Source organism: Phocoena sinus, chromosome 7, assembly GCF_008692025.1.
Source record: "Phocoena sinus isolate mPhoSin1 chromosome 7, mPhoSin1.pri, whole genome shotgun sequence".
Classification (NCBI taxonomy): Eukaryota; Metazoa; Chordata; class Mammalia; order Artiodactyla; family Phocoenidae; genus Phocoena; species Phocoena sinus.
The window spans coordinates 22,468,611-22,488,225 of NC_045769.1; the positions used below are offsets into that span (position 1 = coordinate 22,468,611).

The following is a 19,615-nucleotide window of genomic DNA, read 5'->3' on the forward strand; positions in this document are numbered from 1 at the left end:
TGCTACTGTTTAAGTTAATAACATGACAATGAAAGACAGGACCTGGGATGTGAAGCATGATCTCTTCTTGAGCATATTCTTCATCATTATCCCCAAATCCAAAATATCTCACTTCTTGTTAGAATTTATGAAAAAGCATTGTGTGATTTTTTTGATTGTATTACAGTAGAAATAATTTTATCTGCTAATCCTGTAATGAGCCCATTCTTTACATTCACTCATGAAGTGACAAGATAGCGGAAACATTTCAAAACTGAGGGACAATAATTATTGCAGGCCTGGCCGACAATCTGAAACAATGAGGTTAGAGTAACCTGTTAGCCCAATTGTACTTTTCAGACTTATTTTGCCAGAGCTTTTAGGCAATTGATTATTTCTCCTTACAAAGTACAAATTACTGCTTTATGTTTTTGTCAGCTCAACATCAGACTTCCAGGGTTGTCCTAGAGTTTGAACCCACACTTTTTACCTTTCCTATTTGAATTCTGGGTGATCTTCAGCTGCATTTTTATATTTCAGTTATAATTTGGTAAAAGTCTCATCAACTGGTTTGAGCCCCATTGTTTTCAGGACTGGGTACAATGTTTTCTTAACCCCAATTTAGAAACTTGAATCCATGCCCTGGACCATAACTGTGGTTGCAAGCTCCTACCTTACATTTCTCTGTCAGGTTCCTGGTACTCAGAAGTGAATCTTTACAAATTAAAGGAAAACTTTGAAATAGAAAACTGTGATAGAAACTGAGTTCTTTTCTACAGCACAATAAATAATCTACCTTAAAAATATAAGTAAATATAATTATGTTTGTGTGTATATATGTGTTGTGATATGTCTATTATGTATATATTATATACGTATATGTAAAATACATGCATTATGTTGGTTTGAAAGTAGTACTCTCTGGGGAATTCCCTGGTGGTCCAGTGGTTAGAGCTCTGTACTTTCAATGCAGGGGGGAGTGGGTTCGATCCCTGGTCAGGGAACTAAGATTCTACATGCTGCATGGCATGGCCAAAAAATAAATAAATAAATAAATAAATAAATAAATAAATAGTACTCTCTGAATGCATCTGTGGATGTCATCAGAAAACATCAAAACACAATAAAGAGTTTTTCTCAATAGAAGACATGAAAAGACATTTTTAACAATGAACCCGTTTCTGTTTGGTAGCTCTGTGTCTTCATTTTGCAGGCATCTACTTTCAAAATTTAACTAGCTGGTCTTGGGGGTCAAAGTTACATAGTGGAAGATCACTGAACTTGGAAGCAGAAAATAAGGCTTTGAGTCTTCCAGTTCATATTCACTTGGGCCCAATCCCTTAAACTCTCTGAGTCTTGTCATCTAGACTTCATTCAGCATTATATTTCCAGAATGTACTTTCTCACTGCCAGAACAGAAGAGGTATTCAATTATTCATTTTTTTATCAATTCTAAGAATGATTTTTTTTCACATTTTAAAGCCTCTGAAATTGAGATGTATTTGATAGGGTGTCATAATTTATTTGGCAGTGATTTTTCTTTCTTGGTGGCATGTAAAATAATGACACATCTTAAAATTAGCAGTGTCCTAAATTTAAAGGAATATGGTCTATTCGTGAGATGGGTTGATGGAAGCTGGTGTGGAATGGGTAGAATATTTCTAATGCCCCTGCTCAGCCTCCCTCCTCTGCCAACAGTTCTAAACTAACCTCCTCCTTTTTAAGATGAAAAAGCTGAGCCCAGAAAGTGAGAGGTGACTTGATGAACACTATGGGCTAATTAATGGTACATCTGGGTCTAAAACTCAAGTGTGTGGACTTCTGACCAATTCTTTTCCATGTCATAGCTACCTTCTCTCTCACAATTTTATTTTAGTAGCCTAGACTCCTAACGACTATTGAAGATGATGGTGGATAAACTCTTAGGTTACCAGCGATTCGAGATCACTTTTTAATATTACCATTTTAATATTTACTAAGATCTAAATCTGTCCATTCTCTTCTTCCTTTTCCCAATTGAATAAAAAAGGAAACAAACAAAACATTTTTCCTTCTGTAATTGTTGTCACAGCTAGGCAGAGAAACCAGGTCAGTTGCTAATTCAGTGAAGCCATTCACCTTTGAACTTGTTATGGTATGATTCTAGTAAACTCCTTTAACTTGTTAAAGAAATTTAGCACAAATACTAAGGCCCAATAAGTTTATTGATAAAATTAAGCCTGTACTTAAAAAACAAAACTATTTCAAAATGTCTTGCAATTGAGTTTTATTCTGCATTCCTTGCTTTTTAAAATTAAAACACTAAATCTGTACAAAAGTTGATTTTATATCACACCGAAGAGTTGTTGTTCACATTATGTTCTCAGTTTTGTGATTAGTTTCATCTATTTGCTCTAATATAAGTCATTTATGGGGACTTGATTGTTTATATTGTTTTGTTTTGGAGACAAAATTTTGGAGTTGTCCTCTCTCTCAGTTCAGACAGGTAACCTAAAATATCTGTGCTCGGCACACAGATTACCAAGAATTATGTAAGAGTCTGTAGTCCTGTGATGCTTCACTTGAGGCAACTTTTTATGTCTTCTTTTTTTGCGGTATGTGAGGCTCTCACTGCTGTGGCCTCTCCCGTTGAGGAGCACAGGCTCCGGACGCGCAGGCTCAGCGGCCATGGCTCACAGGTCTAGCCGCTTCGCGACATGTGGAATCTTCGCGGACCGGGGCATGGACCCGTGTCCCCTGCATCGGCAGTCGGACTCTCAACCACTGCGCCACCAGGGAAGCCCTCTTCTTTTTTTTTGAATGCTAATTTATTCTTTTTTATTTAGCATCTTTATTGGTGTATAATTACTTTACAATGTTGTGTTAGTTTCTGCTGTATAACAAAGTGAATCAGCTGTATGTATACATATATCCCCATATCCCCTACCTCTTGCATCTCCCTCCCACCATCCCTATCCACCCCTCTAGGTAGTCACAAAGCACTGAGCTGCTCTCCCCGTGAGATGCAGCTGCTTCCCACTAGCTATCTATTTTACATTTGATAATATATATAAGTCCGTGCCACTCTCTCACTTCGTCCCAGCTTAACCTTCCCCCCCTCCATGTCCTCAAGTCCATTCTCTACGTCTGCGTCTTTATTCTCGTCCTGCCACTAGGTTCTTCATAACCATTTTTATTTTTTTTAGATTCCATATATATGTGTTAGCATACAGTATTTCTTTTTCTCTTTCTGACTTACTTCACTCTGTATGACAGACCCTAGGTCCATCCACATCACTACAAATAACTCAATTTCGTTTCTTTCCATGGTTGAGTAATATTCCATTGTATATATATGCCACATCTTCTTTATCCATTCATCTTTCGATGGACACGTAAGTTGCTTCCATATCCTGGCTATTGTAAATACAGCTGCAGTGAACATTGCAGTACATGACTCTTTTTGAATTATGGTTTTCTCAGGGTATATGCCCATTCGTGAAATTGCTGTGTCATATGGTAGTTCTATATTTAGTTTTTTAAGGAACCTCCATACTTTTCTCCATAGTGGCTGTATCAATTTACATTCCCAACAACAGTGCAAGAGGGTTCCCTTTTCTCCACACCCTCTCCAGCATTTATTGTTTGTAGATTTTTTGATTATGGCCATTCTGACAGGTGTGAGGTGATACCTCATTGTAGTTTTGATTTGCATTTCTCTAATGATTAATGATGTTGAGCATCCTTTCATGTGTTTGTTGGCAATCTGTATATCTTCTTTGGAGAAATGTCTATTTAGGTCTTCTGCCATTTGGGATTGGGTTGTTTGTTTTTTTGATATTGAGCTGCATGAGCTGCTTGTAAATTTTGGAGATTAACCCTTTGTCAGTTGCTTCGTTTGCAAATATTTTCTCCCATTCTGGGGGCTGTCTTTTCGTCTTGTTTATGGTTTCCTTTGCTGTACAAAAGCTTTTAAGGTTCATTATGCCCCATTTGTTTACTTTTGTTTTTATTTCCATTTCTCTAGGAGGTGGGTCAAAAAGAATCTTGCTGTGATTTCTGTCACGGAGTGTTCTGCCTATGTTTTCCTCTAAGAGTTTTATAGTCTCTGGCCTTACATTTAAGTCTTTAATCCATTTTGAGTTCATTTTTGTGTATGGTGTTAGGGTGTGCTCTAATTTCATTCTTTTACATGTAGCTGTCCAGTTTCTTCAGCACCACTTATTGAAGAGGCTGTCTTTTCTACATTGTATATTCTTGCCTCCTTTATCAAAGATAAGGTGACCTATGTGCATGGGTTTATCTCTGGGCTTTCTATCCTGTTCCATTGATCTGTATTTCTGTTTTTGTGCCAGTACCATACTGTCTTGATGACTGTAACTTTGTAGTATAGTCTGAAGTCAGGAAGCCTGATTCCTCCAGCTCTGTTTTTCCTTCTCAAGATTGCTTGGGCTATATGGGGTCTTTTGTATTTCCATACAAATTGTGACATTTTTTGTTCTAGTTCTGTGAAAAATGCCATTGGTAGTTTGACAGGGATTACATTGAATCAGTAGGTTGCTTTGCATAGTATAGTCATTTTCACAATGTAGATTCTTCCAGTCCACACACATGGTATATCTCTCCATCTGTTTGTGTCATTTTTAATTTCTTTCATCAGTGTCTTTTAATTTTCTGCATACAGGTCTTTTGTCTCCTCAGGTAGGTTTATTCCTAAATATCTTGTTCTCCCATTGCTTAATGGGAGTGTTTTCTTGATTTCACTTTCAGATTTTTCATCATTAGTGTATAGGAATGCCAGAGATTTATGTGCATTAATTTTGTATCCTGCTACTTTACCAAATTCATTGATTAGCTCTAGAAGTTTTCTGGTGGTGTCTTAAGGATTCTCTATGTATAGTATCATATCATCTTCAAACAGTGACACCTTTACTACTTCTTTTCCAGTTTGGATTCCTTTTATTTCTGTTTCTTCTCTGATTGCTGTGGCTAAAACTTCCAATACTGTGTTCAATAATAGTGGTGAGAGTGGGCAACTTTGTCTTGTTCCTGATCTTACTGGAAACGGTTTCAGTTTTACACCATTGAGGACGATGTTGGCTGTGGGTTTGTCATATATGGCCTTTATTATGTTTAGGTAAGTTCTCTCTATGCCTACTTTCTGGAGGGTTTTTATCGTAAATAGGTGTTGAATTTTGTCAAAAGCTTTTTCTGCATCTATTGAGGTGATCATATGGTTTTTCTCCTTCCATTTGTTAATATGGTATATCACATTGATTGATTTGTGTATATTGAAGAATCCTTGCATTCCTGGGATAAACCCCACTCGATCATGGTGTATGGTCCTTTTAATGTGCTGTTGCTAGTATTTTGTTGAGGATTTTTGCATCAATGTTCATCAGTGATACTGGCCTGTAGTTTTCTTTCTTTGTGACGTCTTTGCCTGGTTTTGGTATCAGGGTGATGGTGGCCTCGTAGAATGAGTTTGGGAGTGTTCCTCCCTCTGCTATATTTTGGAAGAGTTTGAGAAGGATAGGTGTTAGCTCTTCTCTAAATGTTTGATAGAATTCGCCTGTGAAGCCGTCTGGTCCTGGGCTTTGCTTGTTGGAAGGTTATTGATCACAGTCTCAATTTCAGTGCTTGTGATTGGTATGTTTATATTTTCTATTTCTTCCTGGTTCAGTCTCAGAAGGTTCTGCTTTTCTAAGAACTTGTCCATTTCTTCCAGGTTGTCCATTTTATTGGCATAGAGTTGCTTGTAGTAATCCCTCATGATCCTTTGTATTTCTGCAGTGCCAGTTGTTACATCTCCTTTTTCATTTCTAATTCTGTTGATTTGAGTGTTCTCCCTTCTTGATGAGTCTGGCTAAAGGTTTATCAATTTTGTTTATCTTCTCAAAGAACCAGCTTTTAGTTTTATTGATCTTTGCTATTGTTTCCTTCATTTCTTTTTCATTTATTTCTGATCTGATCTTTATGATTTCTTTCCTTCTGCTAACTTTGGGGGTTTTTTGTTCTTCTTTCTCTAATTGCTTTAAGTGTAAGGTTAGGTTGTTTCTTGGAGATGTTTCTTGTTTCCTGATGTAGAATTGTACTGCTATAAACTTCCCTCTTAGAACTGCTTTTGCTGCATCCCATAGGTTTTGGGTCATCGTGTGTTCATTGTCATTTGTTTCTATAAATTTTTTGATTTCCACTTTGATTTCTTCAGTCATCTTTTGGTTATTAAGTAGTGTATTGTTTCGCCTCCATGTGTTTGTACTTTTTACAGAGTATTTCTTGTAACTGATGTCTAGTCTCATAACGTTGTGGTTGGAAAAGATACTTGATATGATTTCAGTTTTCTTCAGTTTACCAAGGCTTAATTTGTGACCCAAGATATGATCTATCCTGGAGAATGTTCCATGAGCACTTGAAAATAAAGTGTATTCTGTTGTTTTTGGCTGGAATGTCCTATAAATATCAATTAATTCCAAGTTTTTTAATGTATCATTTAAAGCTTGTGTTTCGTTATTTATTTTCATTTTGGATGATCTGACCATTGGTGAAAGTGGGGTGTTAAAGTGCCCTACTATTATTGTGTTACTGCCGATTTCCCCTCTTATGGCTGTTAGCATTTGCCTTATGTATTGAGGTGCTCCTATGTTGGATGCATAAATATTTACAATTGTTATATCTTCTTCTTGGATTGATCCCTTGATCATTATGTAGTGTCCTTCTTTGTCTCTTGTAATACTCTTTGTTTTAAAGTCTATTTTGTCTGATATGAGAATTGCTACTCCAGCTTTCTTTTGATTTCCATTTTCATGGAATACCTTTTTCCATCACCTCACTTTCAGTCTGTATGAGTCCCTAGGTCTGAAGTGAGTCTCTTGTAGACAGCATATATACGGGTCTTGTTTTTGTATCCATTCATCCAGTCTGTGTCTTTTGGTTGGAGCATTTAATCCATTTACATTTAAGGTAATTATCAATATGTATGTTCCTATTACTATTTTCTTAATTGTTTTCGGTTTGTTGTTGTAGGTCCTTTTCTTCTCTTGTGTATCCTGCCTAGAGAAGTTCCTTTAGCATTTGTTATAAAGGTGGTTTGGTGGTACTGAATTCTCTTAGCTTTTGCTTGTCTGTAAAGGTTTTAGTTTCTCCGTTGAATCTGAATGATATCCTTACTGGGCACAATAATCTTGGTGGTAGGTTTTTCCCTTTTATCACTTTCAATATGTCCTGCCACTCCCTTCTGGCTTGCAGAGCTTCTGCTGAAAGATCAGCTGTTAACCTTATGGGGATTCCCTTGTATGTTATTTGTCACTTTTCCCTTGCTGCTTTTATTATTTTTTCTTTGTATTTAACTTTTTTTTGTGTGTGTGGTACACGGGCCTCTCACTGTTGTGGCCTCTCCCGTTGCGGAGCACAGGCTCCAGACGTGCAGGCTCAGCAGCCATGGCTCACAGGCCCAGCTGCTCTGCGGCATGTGGGATCCTCCTGGACCAGGGCACGAACCCGTGTCCCCTGCATCCGCAGGCGGACTCTCAACCACTGCGCCACCAGGGAAGCACTGTATTTAACTTTTGATAGTTTGATTAATATGTGTCTTGGTGTGTTTCTCCTTGGATTTACACTGTATGGGACTCTCTGCACTTCCTGGACTTGATTGACTTTTTCCTTTCCCATATTAGGGGAGTTTTCAACTATAATCTCTTCAAGTATTTTATCAGTCCCTTTCTTTTTCTCTTCTTCTTCTGGGACCCCTGTAATTCGAATGTTGGTGCATTTAATGTTGTCCCAGAGGTCTCTGAGACTGTCCTCAATTCTTTTCATTCCTTTTTCTTTATTCTGCTCTGCACTAGTTATTTCTGCTATTTTATCTTCCAGGTCACTTATCTTTTCTTCTGCCTCAGTTATTCTGCATTGATTCCTTCTAGAGAATTTTCAATTTCATTTATTGTGTTGTTCATCATTGTTTGTTTGCTCTTTAGTTCTTCTAAGTCCTTGTTAAATGTTTCTTGTATTTTCTCCATTCTATTTCCAAGATTTTGGATCATCTTTACTATCATTATTCTGATTTCTTTTTCAGGTAGACTGCCTATTTCCTCTTCATTTGTTTAGTGTGGTGGGTTTTTATCTTGCTCCTTCATCTGCTGTGTGTTTCTCTGTCTTCTCATTTTACTTAACTTACTGTGTTTGGGATCTCCTTTTCACAGGCTGCAGGTTCGTAGTTCCCGTTGTTTTTGGTGTCTGCCCCCAGTGGTTAAGGTTTGTTCAGTGGGTTGTGTAGGCTTCCTGGTAGAGGGGACTCTGTGTTCTGGTGGATGAGGCTAGATCTTGTCTTTCTGGTGAGCAGGTCTGCGTCCGTTAGTGTGTTTTGGGGTGTCTGTGACCTTATTATAGTTTTAGGCAGCCTCCCTGCTAATGGGTGGGGCTGTGTTCCTGTCTTGGTAATTGTTTGTCATAGGGTGTCCAGCACTGTAGCTTGCTGGTCGTTGAGTGGAACTGCATCTTAGCATTGAGATGGAGATCTCTGGGAGAGCTTTCACCATTTGATATTACGTGGAGCTGGGAGGTCTCTGGTGGACAAATGTCCTGAACTCGGCTCTCCCACCTCAGAGGTTCAGGCCTGACACTCAGCTGGAGCACCGAGACCCTGTCAGCCACATGGCTCAGAAGAAAAGGGAGGAAAAAAGAAAGAAAGAAAAGAAGTAAAATAATTATTAAAAATAAATTAAAAAGTAATTTTAAAAAAAGGAAGAAGAAAGCACCCAAACCAAAAAACAATTCCACCAATGATAACAAGTGCTAAAAACTATACTAAAAGCAAAAGCAAAAGCAAACAAAAAAAAAACAATGGACAAACGGAACCCTATGACAAATGGTAAAAGAAAGCTATGCAGACAACATCACACACAGAAGCATACACATACACACTCACAAAAAGAGAAAAAGGAAATAAATATATATATCGTTGCTCCCAAAGTCCACCACCTCAGTTTTGGGCTGATTCGTTTTCTATTCAGGTATTCCACAGATGCAGGGTACATCAAGTTGATTGTGGAGATTTAATCCACTGCTCCTGAGGCTGCTGGGAGAAATTTCCCTTTCTCTTCTTTGTTCGCACAGCTCCTTGGGTTCAGCTTTGGATTTGGCCCCGTCTGTGCAGGTAGGTCGCCTGAGGGCGTCTGTTTCCACCCAGACAGGACGTTGTTAAAGGAGCAGCTGATTAGGGGGCTCTGGCTCATTCAGGCCGGGGGGGAGGGAGGGGCATGGAGTGCAGGGTGAGCCTGCAGTGGCCGAGGCCGGTGTAACGTTGCGACAGCCTGAGGCGCACCGTGTGTTCTCCTGGGGAAGTTGTCCCTGGATCACGAGACTGTGGCAGTGGCGGGCTGCACACACTCCCGGGAGGGGAGGTGCGGATAGTGACCTGTGCTTGTACACAGGCTTCTTGGTGGCTGCAACAGCAGCCGTAGCGTCTCATGCCAGTCTCTGGGGTCTGCGCTGATAGCCGCGGCTCATGCCCGTCTCTGGAGCTCATTTAGGCGGTGCCCTGAATCCCCTCTCCTTGTGCACCCTGAAACAATGGTCTCTTGCCTCTTAGGCAGTTCCAGACTTTTTCCCGGACTCCCTCCCAGCTAGCTGTGGCGCAGTAGCCCCTTCAGGCTGTGCTCAGGCAGCCAACCCCAGTCCTCTCCCTGGGATCTGACCTCTGAAGCCCGAGCCTCAGCTCCCAGTCCCCGTTTGCCTTGGCGGGTGAGCAGACAGGCCTCTCGGGCTGGTGAGTGCTGGTCGGCACCAATCCTCTGTGTGGGAATCTCTCCGCTTTGCCCTCCGCACCCCTGTTGCTGTGTGGTCCTCCATGGCTCTGCAGCGTCCCCCCCCGCCACCTTTGTCTCTGCCAGTGAAGGGGCTTCCTAGTGTGTGGAAACTTTTCCTCCTTCACAGCTCACTACCAGAGATGCAGGTCCCATCCCTATTCTTTTGTCTCTGTTTTTAATTTTTTCTTCTGCCCTACCCAGGTATGTGGGGAGTTTCTTGCCTTTTGGGAGGTCTGAGATCTTCTGCCAGCGTTCAGTAGGTGTTCTGTAGGAGCTGTTCCACCTGTAGATGTATTTCTGGTGTATTTGTGGGGAGGAAGGTGATCTCCGCGTCTTACTCTTCTGCCATCGTGCACGTCTCCTGGCTGTTTCATTTCTGACTAATTATTTAGCCTCTTTATGCCTCTACTTTTTTCACAGTAAGTGGCATGGAGACCTTCCCACCCAGGTTCTCTTTTTCACTGTGCGCAGCCAGGCACCTGTTCCTCAACCTCAGCTCTGTGAGAAAGGGGACATGTTTTCCTCCAAACTCCAGAACTCCACACCCCAGAGGCCCTCCTTTGGTCATGCTGCCTCTTCCCTTCTGCCTAGTTTATTCTTTTTTATATCTTCTCAGTACACACTATCCATCCTACTAGTGAGAATTTGGAATATTCCAAGTAATGATCACAATATCCTTTATATCCTAACTAAAAACAATACCATAAATATCTATAATAGGATATAAAATTTGAGGTAGAAAATGTTATTATTTCTTATTAACCAGTTCTTGACATTCTTGTTGAATTGAATGAAGACATTGCTGTCAAGTAAATATATGTATATTTATGATTTGTTTTCCTGACAGCATTAATGTCAATCCCTGTGCATAAGCTTCTCTTGAATGTGACACATTTATCCACAATCTTACAGAATCTCTTTCTTGTCGTTATTTTCTGCCAAGAACTGGAACAGACTTTGACCACTGTGCAGAGAGGTTTTCCTGAGTAACACGTTATCAGATATTGATGAATTGCTTCAGCAGGTTTGGGGGGCTTGAGAAAAGTGACTCTGATTACAAAGCCAACACCTGAATCTGTCACCCTGAGGAGACACTAATGCCAGCCGTTCTCTGTGGGTGACCTTCCATTAGCAAGTTTGGTCTTGTTGATTATCTCAAAGTTGGCAGTGAATCTGAATAATATATGGATGACTTACATAGTCTCATTGCCTTTTCTCTCAGCTGTTCTCATGGCATAAAATCCTGAAGTTTAACACTGAAGTTTGATCTAGAATGTTAAGTAGTAAACACTTTGGGGAGCACCTAACCTGATCTTTTTTGATAAAAAGCAATGATCAGGGGCTTCCCTGGTGGCGCAGTGGTTGAGAGTCTGCCTGCCGATGCAGGGGATGTGGGTTCGTGCCCCAGTCCGGGAAGATCCCACATGCCGCGGAGCGGCTGGGCCCGTGAGCCATGGCCGCTGAGCCTGCGCGTCCGGAGCCTGTGCTTGCTCCGCAAGGGGAGAGGCCACAACAGTGAGAGGCCCGCGTACCGCAAAAAAAAAAAAAAAAAAAAAACAGCAATGATCAGTCTCCAACTTCTACCAACTCTTGGGAATAGAAATCTGATCTTGAGCCTTGAAAATTTCAAAATTACGGTGATCAACACCTTCAGTCCTGGTCTTTGGGTTTGCTAAATTATTTTTTAACAAGGCTATGAATGTAGAATTTTCTAGATATATAAATGTTTTATACTGAAGCTATCCATTGTCAGGGAAGGAAAACATATTTATACCTTAAGTCAGCTGTATTTCATGTCCTTGATAGAGTCCTTGATATTGTATATCCACCTTGTAAAATATAGTGACTTGCCTCCTACTGACATACATTGCTGTGGCGGGGGGCAATATTTTTTGTGTAGGTCACATGAAATTAGGTGGTGAATATCAGCTTTGGGGTAGTTCTATGGGTTCTGTTAACTCCCCATTTAATTATATTCAAATAGGCATTACACTCAGTAAAAACGTCAAAATACAAATAACCAGAAAGTCACCAAAAAACTGGTGAATATCTCTGAAATGAAGTCATCAAACATGACACAGTAATTTCTCAAATGGGGTGGCATGCAGGGAAAGAATTGATAAAATAAGAGCTGTGAGGTCTTTTTCACACCAAAATGTAGTTTTCTTTTCAATGATAGATACATAGCAATTGGAGAAAACTTTCCCTAGTGAATCTTCACTCCATGCTGATTTTTTTTACTTTGACCCACACATTTATTCCTGTGGAAACATAGACTGAGTCTTTACTTCAAAGGGTGGCAGGGTCTGGGAGGAGAGAAGTAGTAGGAGAGAAGAGGGTGAGGAAAAGGGCAAAGTTAAGAGGAAAAGTCACAGGATTTCCACAGTGGTGATTAGCTTAAGGCCCACAGCTTAGACTCTTGCCAGTCAGGTAGCTGTTTCCATGGTAACAACTGGAGCAGCGGAGTTATCAAAATGTAATGAGTTGCAAAGGCAAAAAGTAAAATTCACAATTTTGCTTGTAGAGCAAAAGATTTGGCACGTTCCCTTTTTTTTTTTTTCCTGGACAAGTTAGGTTTGAAGTGGGGGGCATTGAAAATCCTTGATTTTACAAAAAAAGTACTGGATTATAAAGCTGTTAGTGGAACATTTCTTTTGTTCTTTTTTTAAATGGAATTTACATTCATAAGCTTAACATTAAGAGTTGTTAAAACTAGAAACCAGGTACAAATTCAAGTCACCAAATTCAAGACACCCAAGGTCCTAGGGACTTCAGATCTTTCAGAATCCTTTTGAGTTAATGCACAAACATGCTGGTCTGTTTTTCTACCTTGGTGGAATGCCTTGGTCTCTAGGGATATCACTGGGTTACTAAAGAATATCAACTGAGAGCGAGAGAGGTATAGATTACCTGAGATACATGAGTTCATTTTGGGTTCATGGGCATCTTTTTGGAAAACAAAGATGACAAACCTGACCTAGACTGTTGGGGATCTTAAGGAGGGGAATGTTATCTCAAAAGGCAGAAAGTCCCCCTTCAAAGTTTGCTTGTTTTAAATTCTTTGGAACCAGGTCTATTCTATTTATCTCGGGAATATGAATACTGATTGTGTTGTTCATTCATGTTTAGTAAAAATATTATGGAGTTTTATTACCTCAGTCCCTACATTGAATTTGAAGTAAACCATGGGTTTTCACCAGCTTGAAATATTCATGCCTGCACAAATGTCAAATTCATGTTGTAAAATTCTGCAGGGGATACCGTAAATTTTGATGATCTATTCTAAACTAGTTTAATCTGGAGACATCACTTAGATACCAGTTATAAAATGAAGTTGTCAATAAACAAAACAAACCTCACCATCCAAAGCATTCATTATATTGGGGCACTCTGGGAATATACAATCTAAGATAGGCTAGAATAAATGGTCATATTAATTTCACATAGCAAGCATGGACAAATACTAGACTTAGATAAATCATTAAAATGCCTGGTTCCATGTGTATGAAGAGTCTCATGGACAGTTTGGAATGATACAGGAATAATTGTTATTTAAGTGTATATTGGCTTAAGAAGGAGCTAACACTTTTTCCTTTTTACAGTACATGAAGATGATGGGTGTAAACTCCTGCAGCCACTTTTTTGCCTGGATTATAGAGAGTGTTGGATTTTTACTGGTTACCATCATCATCCTCATCATTATACTCAAGTTTGGCAATATTCTTCCGAAAACAAATGGGTTCATTTTGTTCCTGTATTTTTCGGACTATAGCTTCTCAGTTCTTGCCATGAGCTACCTTATCAGTGTCTTCTTCAACAACACCAACATTGCAGCTCTGATTGGAAGCCTCATCTACATCATTGCCTTTTTTCCATTTATTGTTCTGGTTACAATTGAGAATGAGTTGAGCTGTATAATAAAAGTATTCATGGTGAGTCAGCTGTCACAACTGAATGGCCAGGGTGTGAAAGGAGTGGACCTTTTTTGGTGGTTTTGGCTCTCCAACTGAGAGTACACTTATCTAAATGTAAAAGTTCAGTGTTTGCAAAATATAAGTAACTGTCCTAATGAGAGTCAGTTACGTTATTGTCTACCATACAAGTGTAAGACTATGAAAAGAAAACTTTTTCTCCACGGTTTCTAAAACTATAATATGTGATGCTACTATAAGATAGACCTGAAGAAAGAACAGTTAAAATGTAGTACATCAAGTTTTGAAGATCATCAAGAATTCTGACTTCTCTTTGGCCCAATTCCTTAAATATCTTAGAGCCTCTATAGCTGGCATTATTCTCATAAATGAATAATTCTCATGGTTTTTATGACATATAATATAACATACAGGCATAAAGACAAATACGCTGAGAGCATATAATCAATTTTGAATTCTTTTCTGCTTTTTCAATTAAAGTACTAAATTAATTTAAGAATTTTAACGAAAGCATTAAGTTTACCGACTTTGAAATTTGGAAAGCAGAAGTAAAGCTCATCATTGACTGCGAGCCATATTAAAACTTTGCTGTTTATGGAAATAGAAAAATAACTTTCATTTGACATTGACCACCTTGAGTTTAAACAACATCTAAATTTTTAATTTGTTGCATTATTAGTAGTCAATTGACATTTTAGTATATTTTCGTGCATAAAACTTCGATCACTTGAAGTCAATCTCTGAAGTAAAAACATCTTCTGGCCCCTAACATTTCATTTGATATTAGCCTTAACATTGCATTACCCTATTATTACTGGTTTTATAAATTGCTAAGCAACATTTAATAAGTTTAGATATATATTTTTTGGATTTTTGATAAATATTTTTCAAATTATAATTTTACTGCTTTTGTTTTCTGCTATTTCCTCTCCTATTCTTCCAGAGTTGTAGCGTGCTTGGTAAGGGACCTCTGTGTTTTTAAATATGCTTAGAGAGTTAACGTCAGTTTTATCTGTATAAGTGCCCAAAGTTTTAAGTACGTTAAGATCCCTCTGGGCGAAATGTGTGAAATCTATGAGAACTGTCATTGCCATTGATTTTCTTCACAGAGCCTGCTGTCCCCAACAGCTTTCAGCTATGCAAGTCAGTACATTGCACGATATGAGGAGCAGGGCATTGGTAGGTTCACTTCCTTTACGACTGGATTTTATCTTTCACACCTGCAATATGTCTCATAGAAGAATAAATCTATGTGTTCACTTCTTAGGTCTTCAGTGGGAAAATATGTACAGTTCCCCAGTTCAGGATGACACCACTTCGTTTGGCTGGCTATGCTGTCTAATCCTAGCCGACGCTTTCATTTATTTCCTTATTGCTTGGTATGTCAGGAACGTTTTCCCAGGTACGAACATGCTTCCTATAGATACATGCTTTTTTATGGTAATAAATTATATTTATTATAAATCTGCTAATATATATTTTCTAATATTTTTCTTTGCCACATATCATCTCCAAAAAGAAACACTGAAATCCCAAAACTAAACAAAATTTTCCAGGAGGAGATAATGCACTGTTGAGATTTTTTCTCTGATGTTCCTTTAAAGGATAGAGTGAATTAAGGAACATGGAATCCCGTCTTTCCAAATGGGAGAACAAGATATCATAAGGCAAATATCAAGTCTCCTAATTCTAAGGAGAATTTATCCAGTTCTAATGGAACAAGACTGGTGGGATTCCCCTCCTAGGTCTCAAGTGGTTAAAACTTCAACATGATCAGGAGTTTTTCCACTAAGTCTTATTTATATTTGTACGTTTTTGATGCTATAAATGAATAAAAGGCTATTTTTCTATTCCAGTTATATAAAATTTCTGTAAAAGAGAGGTATATAGAGACAAAGCAGATCAGTGATTGCCTGTAACTTGGGTTGAAAGTAGGGATTATCTGCAAAGGGCATGGGAGAAAGTTTTGGAGTTATTGGAATTTTTGGATTGTGGTTATGGTTGCACAACTTTATTTACTAAAAATCGTCTCACTCTACACTTACAATGATTCAATTTTATGGTATGTAACTATACCCCATGAAGCTGTTTAAAAAAGAAAGAATTTTTTAAAAGACTATCTTTTTTACTTTACTTTGGAAACTGAGACCACAAAAAAATACTTCCTGAACGCTGTATAGTAAGTACTCTGTTATTTAGCTTCTGATGCTTAATGTTAGCAATCAATTAATAATTACTTTTCCTAATACATTTTTTTACAGGTACATATGGTATGGCAGCTCCATGGTATTTTCCATTCCTTCCTTCCTATTGGAAGGAGCGGTTGGGATGCGCAGAAGTGAAGCATGAGAAAAGCAATGGCCTTATCTTTACTAATATCATGATGCAGAACACCATCCCATCTGCCAGTAAGACAAGTAGGTCAACAACATGCATTATTATGAGAGAAGTGACATAAAATTTACATGACTAGTGATTTTAATTAGCTTTTTCTAAGTGGCAAAATTATCCTTTTAGTCATGGATGAATATGTCTACACATATGTGTTGGGACTCTTAGAGAGATTAAATTGTGGCTTTTTCTGAGCTCATTAGCCCAGTTGGTTAGCATATGGTGCTAATTAGGCCAAGATTGCAGATCCTTTTGTGTTCCAGTTAGATTCACACAGAGAAAAACTTTGTTCCTTGGCGCCAGTCTGCACCCCTCACCTCAGCCGTCTGTCACTAGTCATAAGGAGTAACCAAGTAACAAGTATGGATAATTTAGCCTAACCCGTCAGCAACACTGAACAGACAGTTTAAGGCTCATGTTTTACTGACATTGGGTGAGCAGTGTCAGCTTCATAAAGTAAGGATGACCCATATAAGTGGTCCTTCTGTGATGCCTGAAGGAAATGTGGAGAGTAATTAATGAACCGATTCTATAAACCACAGATATGAGCGAGCCTTGTCACTGTAGACATTTATTCTGTAAGTAGATATCATCCTGTCCAGTTGGAGGACCAAGCCTTAAAATTGTGTTTTGAGTATTTGAGATCTGTGGAATAAAGGAGAATTCATTATTATGATACTATATTCTGAGACTACTTTTCCTGACAGAGAAGGGCAATATAAACCTTAGAGTGTGGTTCCACACTCTCATTCATTTTTGAAACAAGTGAGAAGGCTGAAGACTATAGTAGATCATTTATTCCTGGAATTATTTTTTACTTTGAGGCTTGTGTTTTTATAGTCTTCAATTTTTAATTAATGAAAAGTCTAACTCTAGCTTCATTTATCTTCCTTGTGAGCTTACAACTCTTTTCTTAATTTCTTTCCAGGTCCTGAATACATGTTTCCCTCCAACACTGAGTCTGAACCTAAAGATCTCACAGTTGGGGTTGCCCTGCATGGGGTCACAAAGAACTATGGCTCAAAAATTGCTGTTGCTAACCTCAGTCTGAACTTTTATGAAGGACATATTACTTCATTGCTGGGGCCCAATGGCGCTGGGAAAACTACTACCATGTATGTTACTTTTCAACACTTAGGTGTCATGGAAGCATATTACTTAATATTTCTTCATTTCTTTCATAAATATAAAGTTGTTACAACTCCCCGATGGATTAAGATAGCTCAAGTTGTTTCCTGGAAAATGGAGTCCAAGTCAAAGGTCCAAATTGTGAGCTCAAAGTCCAGATCAGAACCACCAGATAGGTTTATTTGCTCTACCTAATATTGGCACACTGGTACTTCTTAAAATTTTTAATTTCAGTGCCAGCATTTAAAAATGGGAGAGTTCTCCAATAAATATAAATATTCCTGCTATCTCTTAGATAATAGGAAGTTCTGGCAACATTGGATCTGCAGGCTTAGGTAGAGACAATTGTTTGGGGCTTGTTAGTGACTGTTCTCAAAGGGGCCGTCTACTTTCTGGTTCGTCCCTGGTCCCCACCAATCTTTACTGCTTCATACATTCAGTCTATTTCATTTCTTTGCATTTTTATGCTGGCCCATGTACCAGTTTGGGTTCACAAACCTTGGTATAAACACACTCAGCCCCAGCCACTCTATTACAGAGAACCCTTACCTTGATTCATGAAGAAAGAAAAGAATCACCAGCTATCAGATATAGATCAGAAAGTCCACAAGTGGTACATGGGCTGTTCTTTCTCTCTCTTCAGTTAACTAGCATTTTCCTGTATCCTAATGGAGAAGATTCAAATGTTTTTAAAGTGACATTCTGTTTAATTTTTTTCTGTGACTCACCTCCAGTGCTCTACTAGGCTTAGCTTGGAGTCAGCTCTAAGATGCTGTTGGTGCTTTAGGCCTTATTTGAGAACAAGTGTCTGTTGTTGGATATGCTATTTGCTATCATCGTGAGTAAGCTCAGTGACTGCCAGAACATATACAAATTAATCTTTAGTAAATAAAAGGAGACAAAGGAAAGTTACGAAATGAGTGAACATGCAGTTACTCTCATTTATATGACCTGTTTCAATTCAGAGTTGGCTTTCTAGTAAGAATACAATGCTTAAAATGTCAGATTTCTAACAGGTAACAAGAGGACAGTGAAGAAAAGTGATGGAGAAGGATTTTGAAGAGGCTATAATTTTAGCTGAGAAAGTCCCCATTTCAGTTTTCTGAATATAAAGAATATATAAAGAAATATGTTATTTGATTTTAATGTGTATTTATGGGAAGAATTACATATTATGTTGATTCCTATTTAATCCGCAATAGTCATTTAAGATCTATTACGTGCAAGACACTAGTTAGGTACTGAGGGTGGTGAGATAGCAAGTCCTTTCCCTGACCTCATGGAGCTTACATTTTAGTGGAGAAGATGGATATTAAATAACTCCCCAGTTTACTGACCATCTGAAATATGAGGAGTTTGTAGGTGAGAATATTCTCGTCACAGGGTAGAGTAAGGGACTTAAGATGACCAAAGTTCATGTGGAAAACAGAAATTTGAGGCTTAATTGCATATGGGTACTACCTGATGCCAGGCAAGTGCAGGAGTTTGCTCAAGGAGGGAGTGCATTTGCAGTTAAAAAGCGCAACCATTTCTGTCATTGCTACCACCATCACCCCACCACTATCATCATCGTCATCACATAGTGTTTCTGTCACACTCTAAATTATTGGAGGCGTAAAAGTAATTTTAATTTTTATTCCCAGTTAATCCCATTTCACTTCATAGCTTGACCTGGCCTGGGAAGATACACTGTAACATGTTTTGCTAACAACTGAGATACATTTAGTCCTAAAATCTAACTCAGAGTTTTGGTTCACACCTAATTTACGGTTTCTTCATTCCCAGCTCCCTGTTGACTGGGCTGTTTGAGGCCTCAGCAGGTACCATCTTGGTTTACGGAAAAGATATCAAAACAGATCTCCACACCGTGAGGAAGAACCTGGGGGTCTGCATGCAACATGATGTCCTGTTCAGTTACCTCACTACCAAGGAGCACCTCCTCTTATACGGCTCCATCAAAGCTCCTCACTGGACTAAAAAGCAGCTGCACGAGGAAGTAAAAAGGTCAGATATGACAGCAATGAGAACATGCGTGGGTAACTCCTCTCAAAAAGACGTCAAGCTGTAGTAATAATACCAGTAGGAGACAGTTTCTCAGGAAACAAGTGTTTTTAGTTTTTCTACTTTTCTAGTATCGTATACATTTAAGGGCATTATCCTCACTGGCCAGTTATTATACTGGAATTGTTTAACTGTCTTCATCTCTGACTCCCATATTACCCCCAATCCTCTGTTTCTAATCTCCGAGGATACCATACTGGTCTTTTTTTTTTTTTCTTGGCTGCCTCGGGTCTTAGTTGTGGCGCACGGGCTTCTCTCTAGTTGTGGCGTGTAGGTTTTCTCTCTCTAGTTGTGGCACGTGGGCTTCCGGGCATGTGGGCTCTGTAGTTTGCGGCATGC

At 38.9% G+C, this 19,615-nt stretch overlaps 1 protein-coding gene across 1 annotated transcript in view; it reads left to right on the plus strand.

Moving 5' to 3' along the window:
- The window catches only part of ABCA12 (ATP binding cassette subfamily A member 12), a 181,223-nt gene that overhangs the window by 119,080 nt on the left and 42,528 nt on the right, over positions 1-19,615 (plus strand). The window contains 6 exon segments of the mRNA XM_032637501.1: positions 13,367-13,696; positions 14,806-14,875; positions 14,964-15,098; positions 15,958-16,104; positions 17,016-17,202; positions 19,001-19,219. Coding sequence (XP_032493392.1) covers positions 13,367-13,696; positions 14,806-14,875; positions 14,964-15,098; positions 15,958-16,104; positions 17,016-17,202; positions 19,001-19,219 — 1,088 coding nt within the window.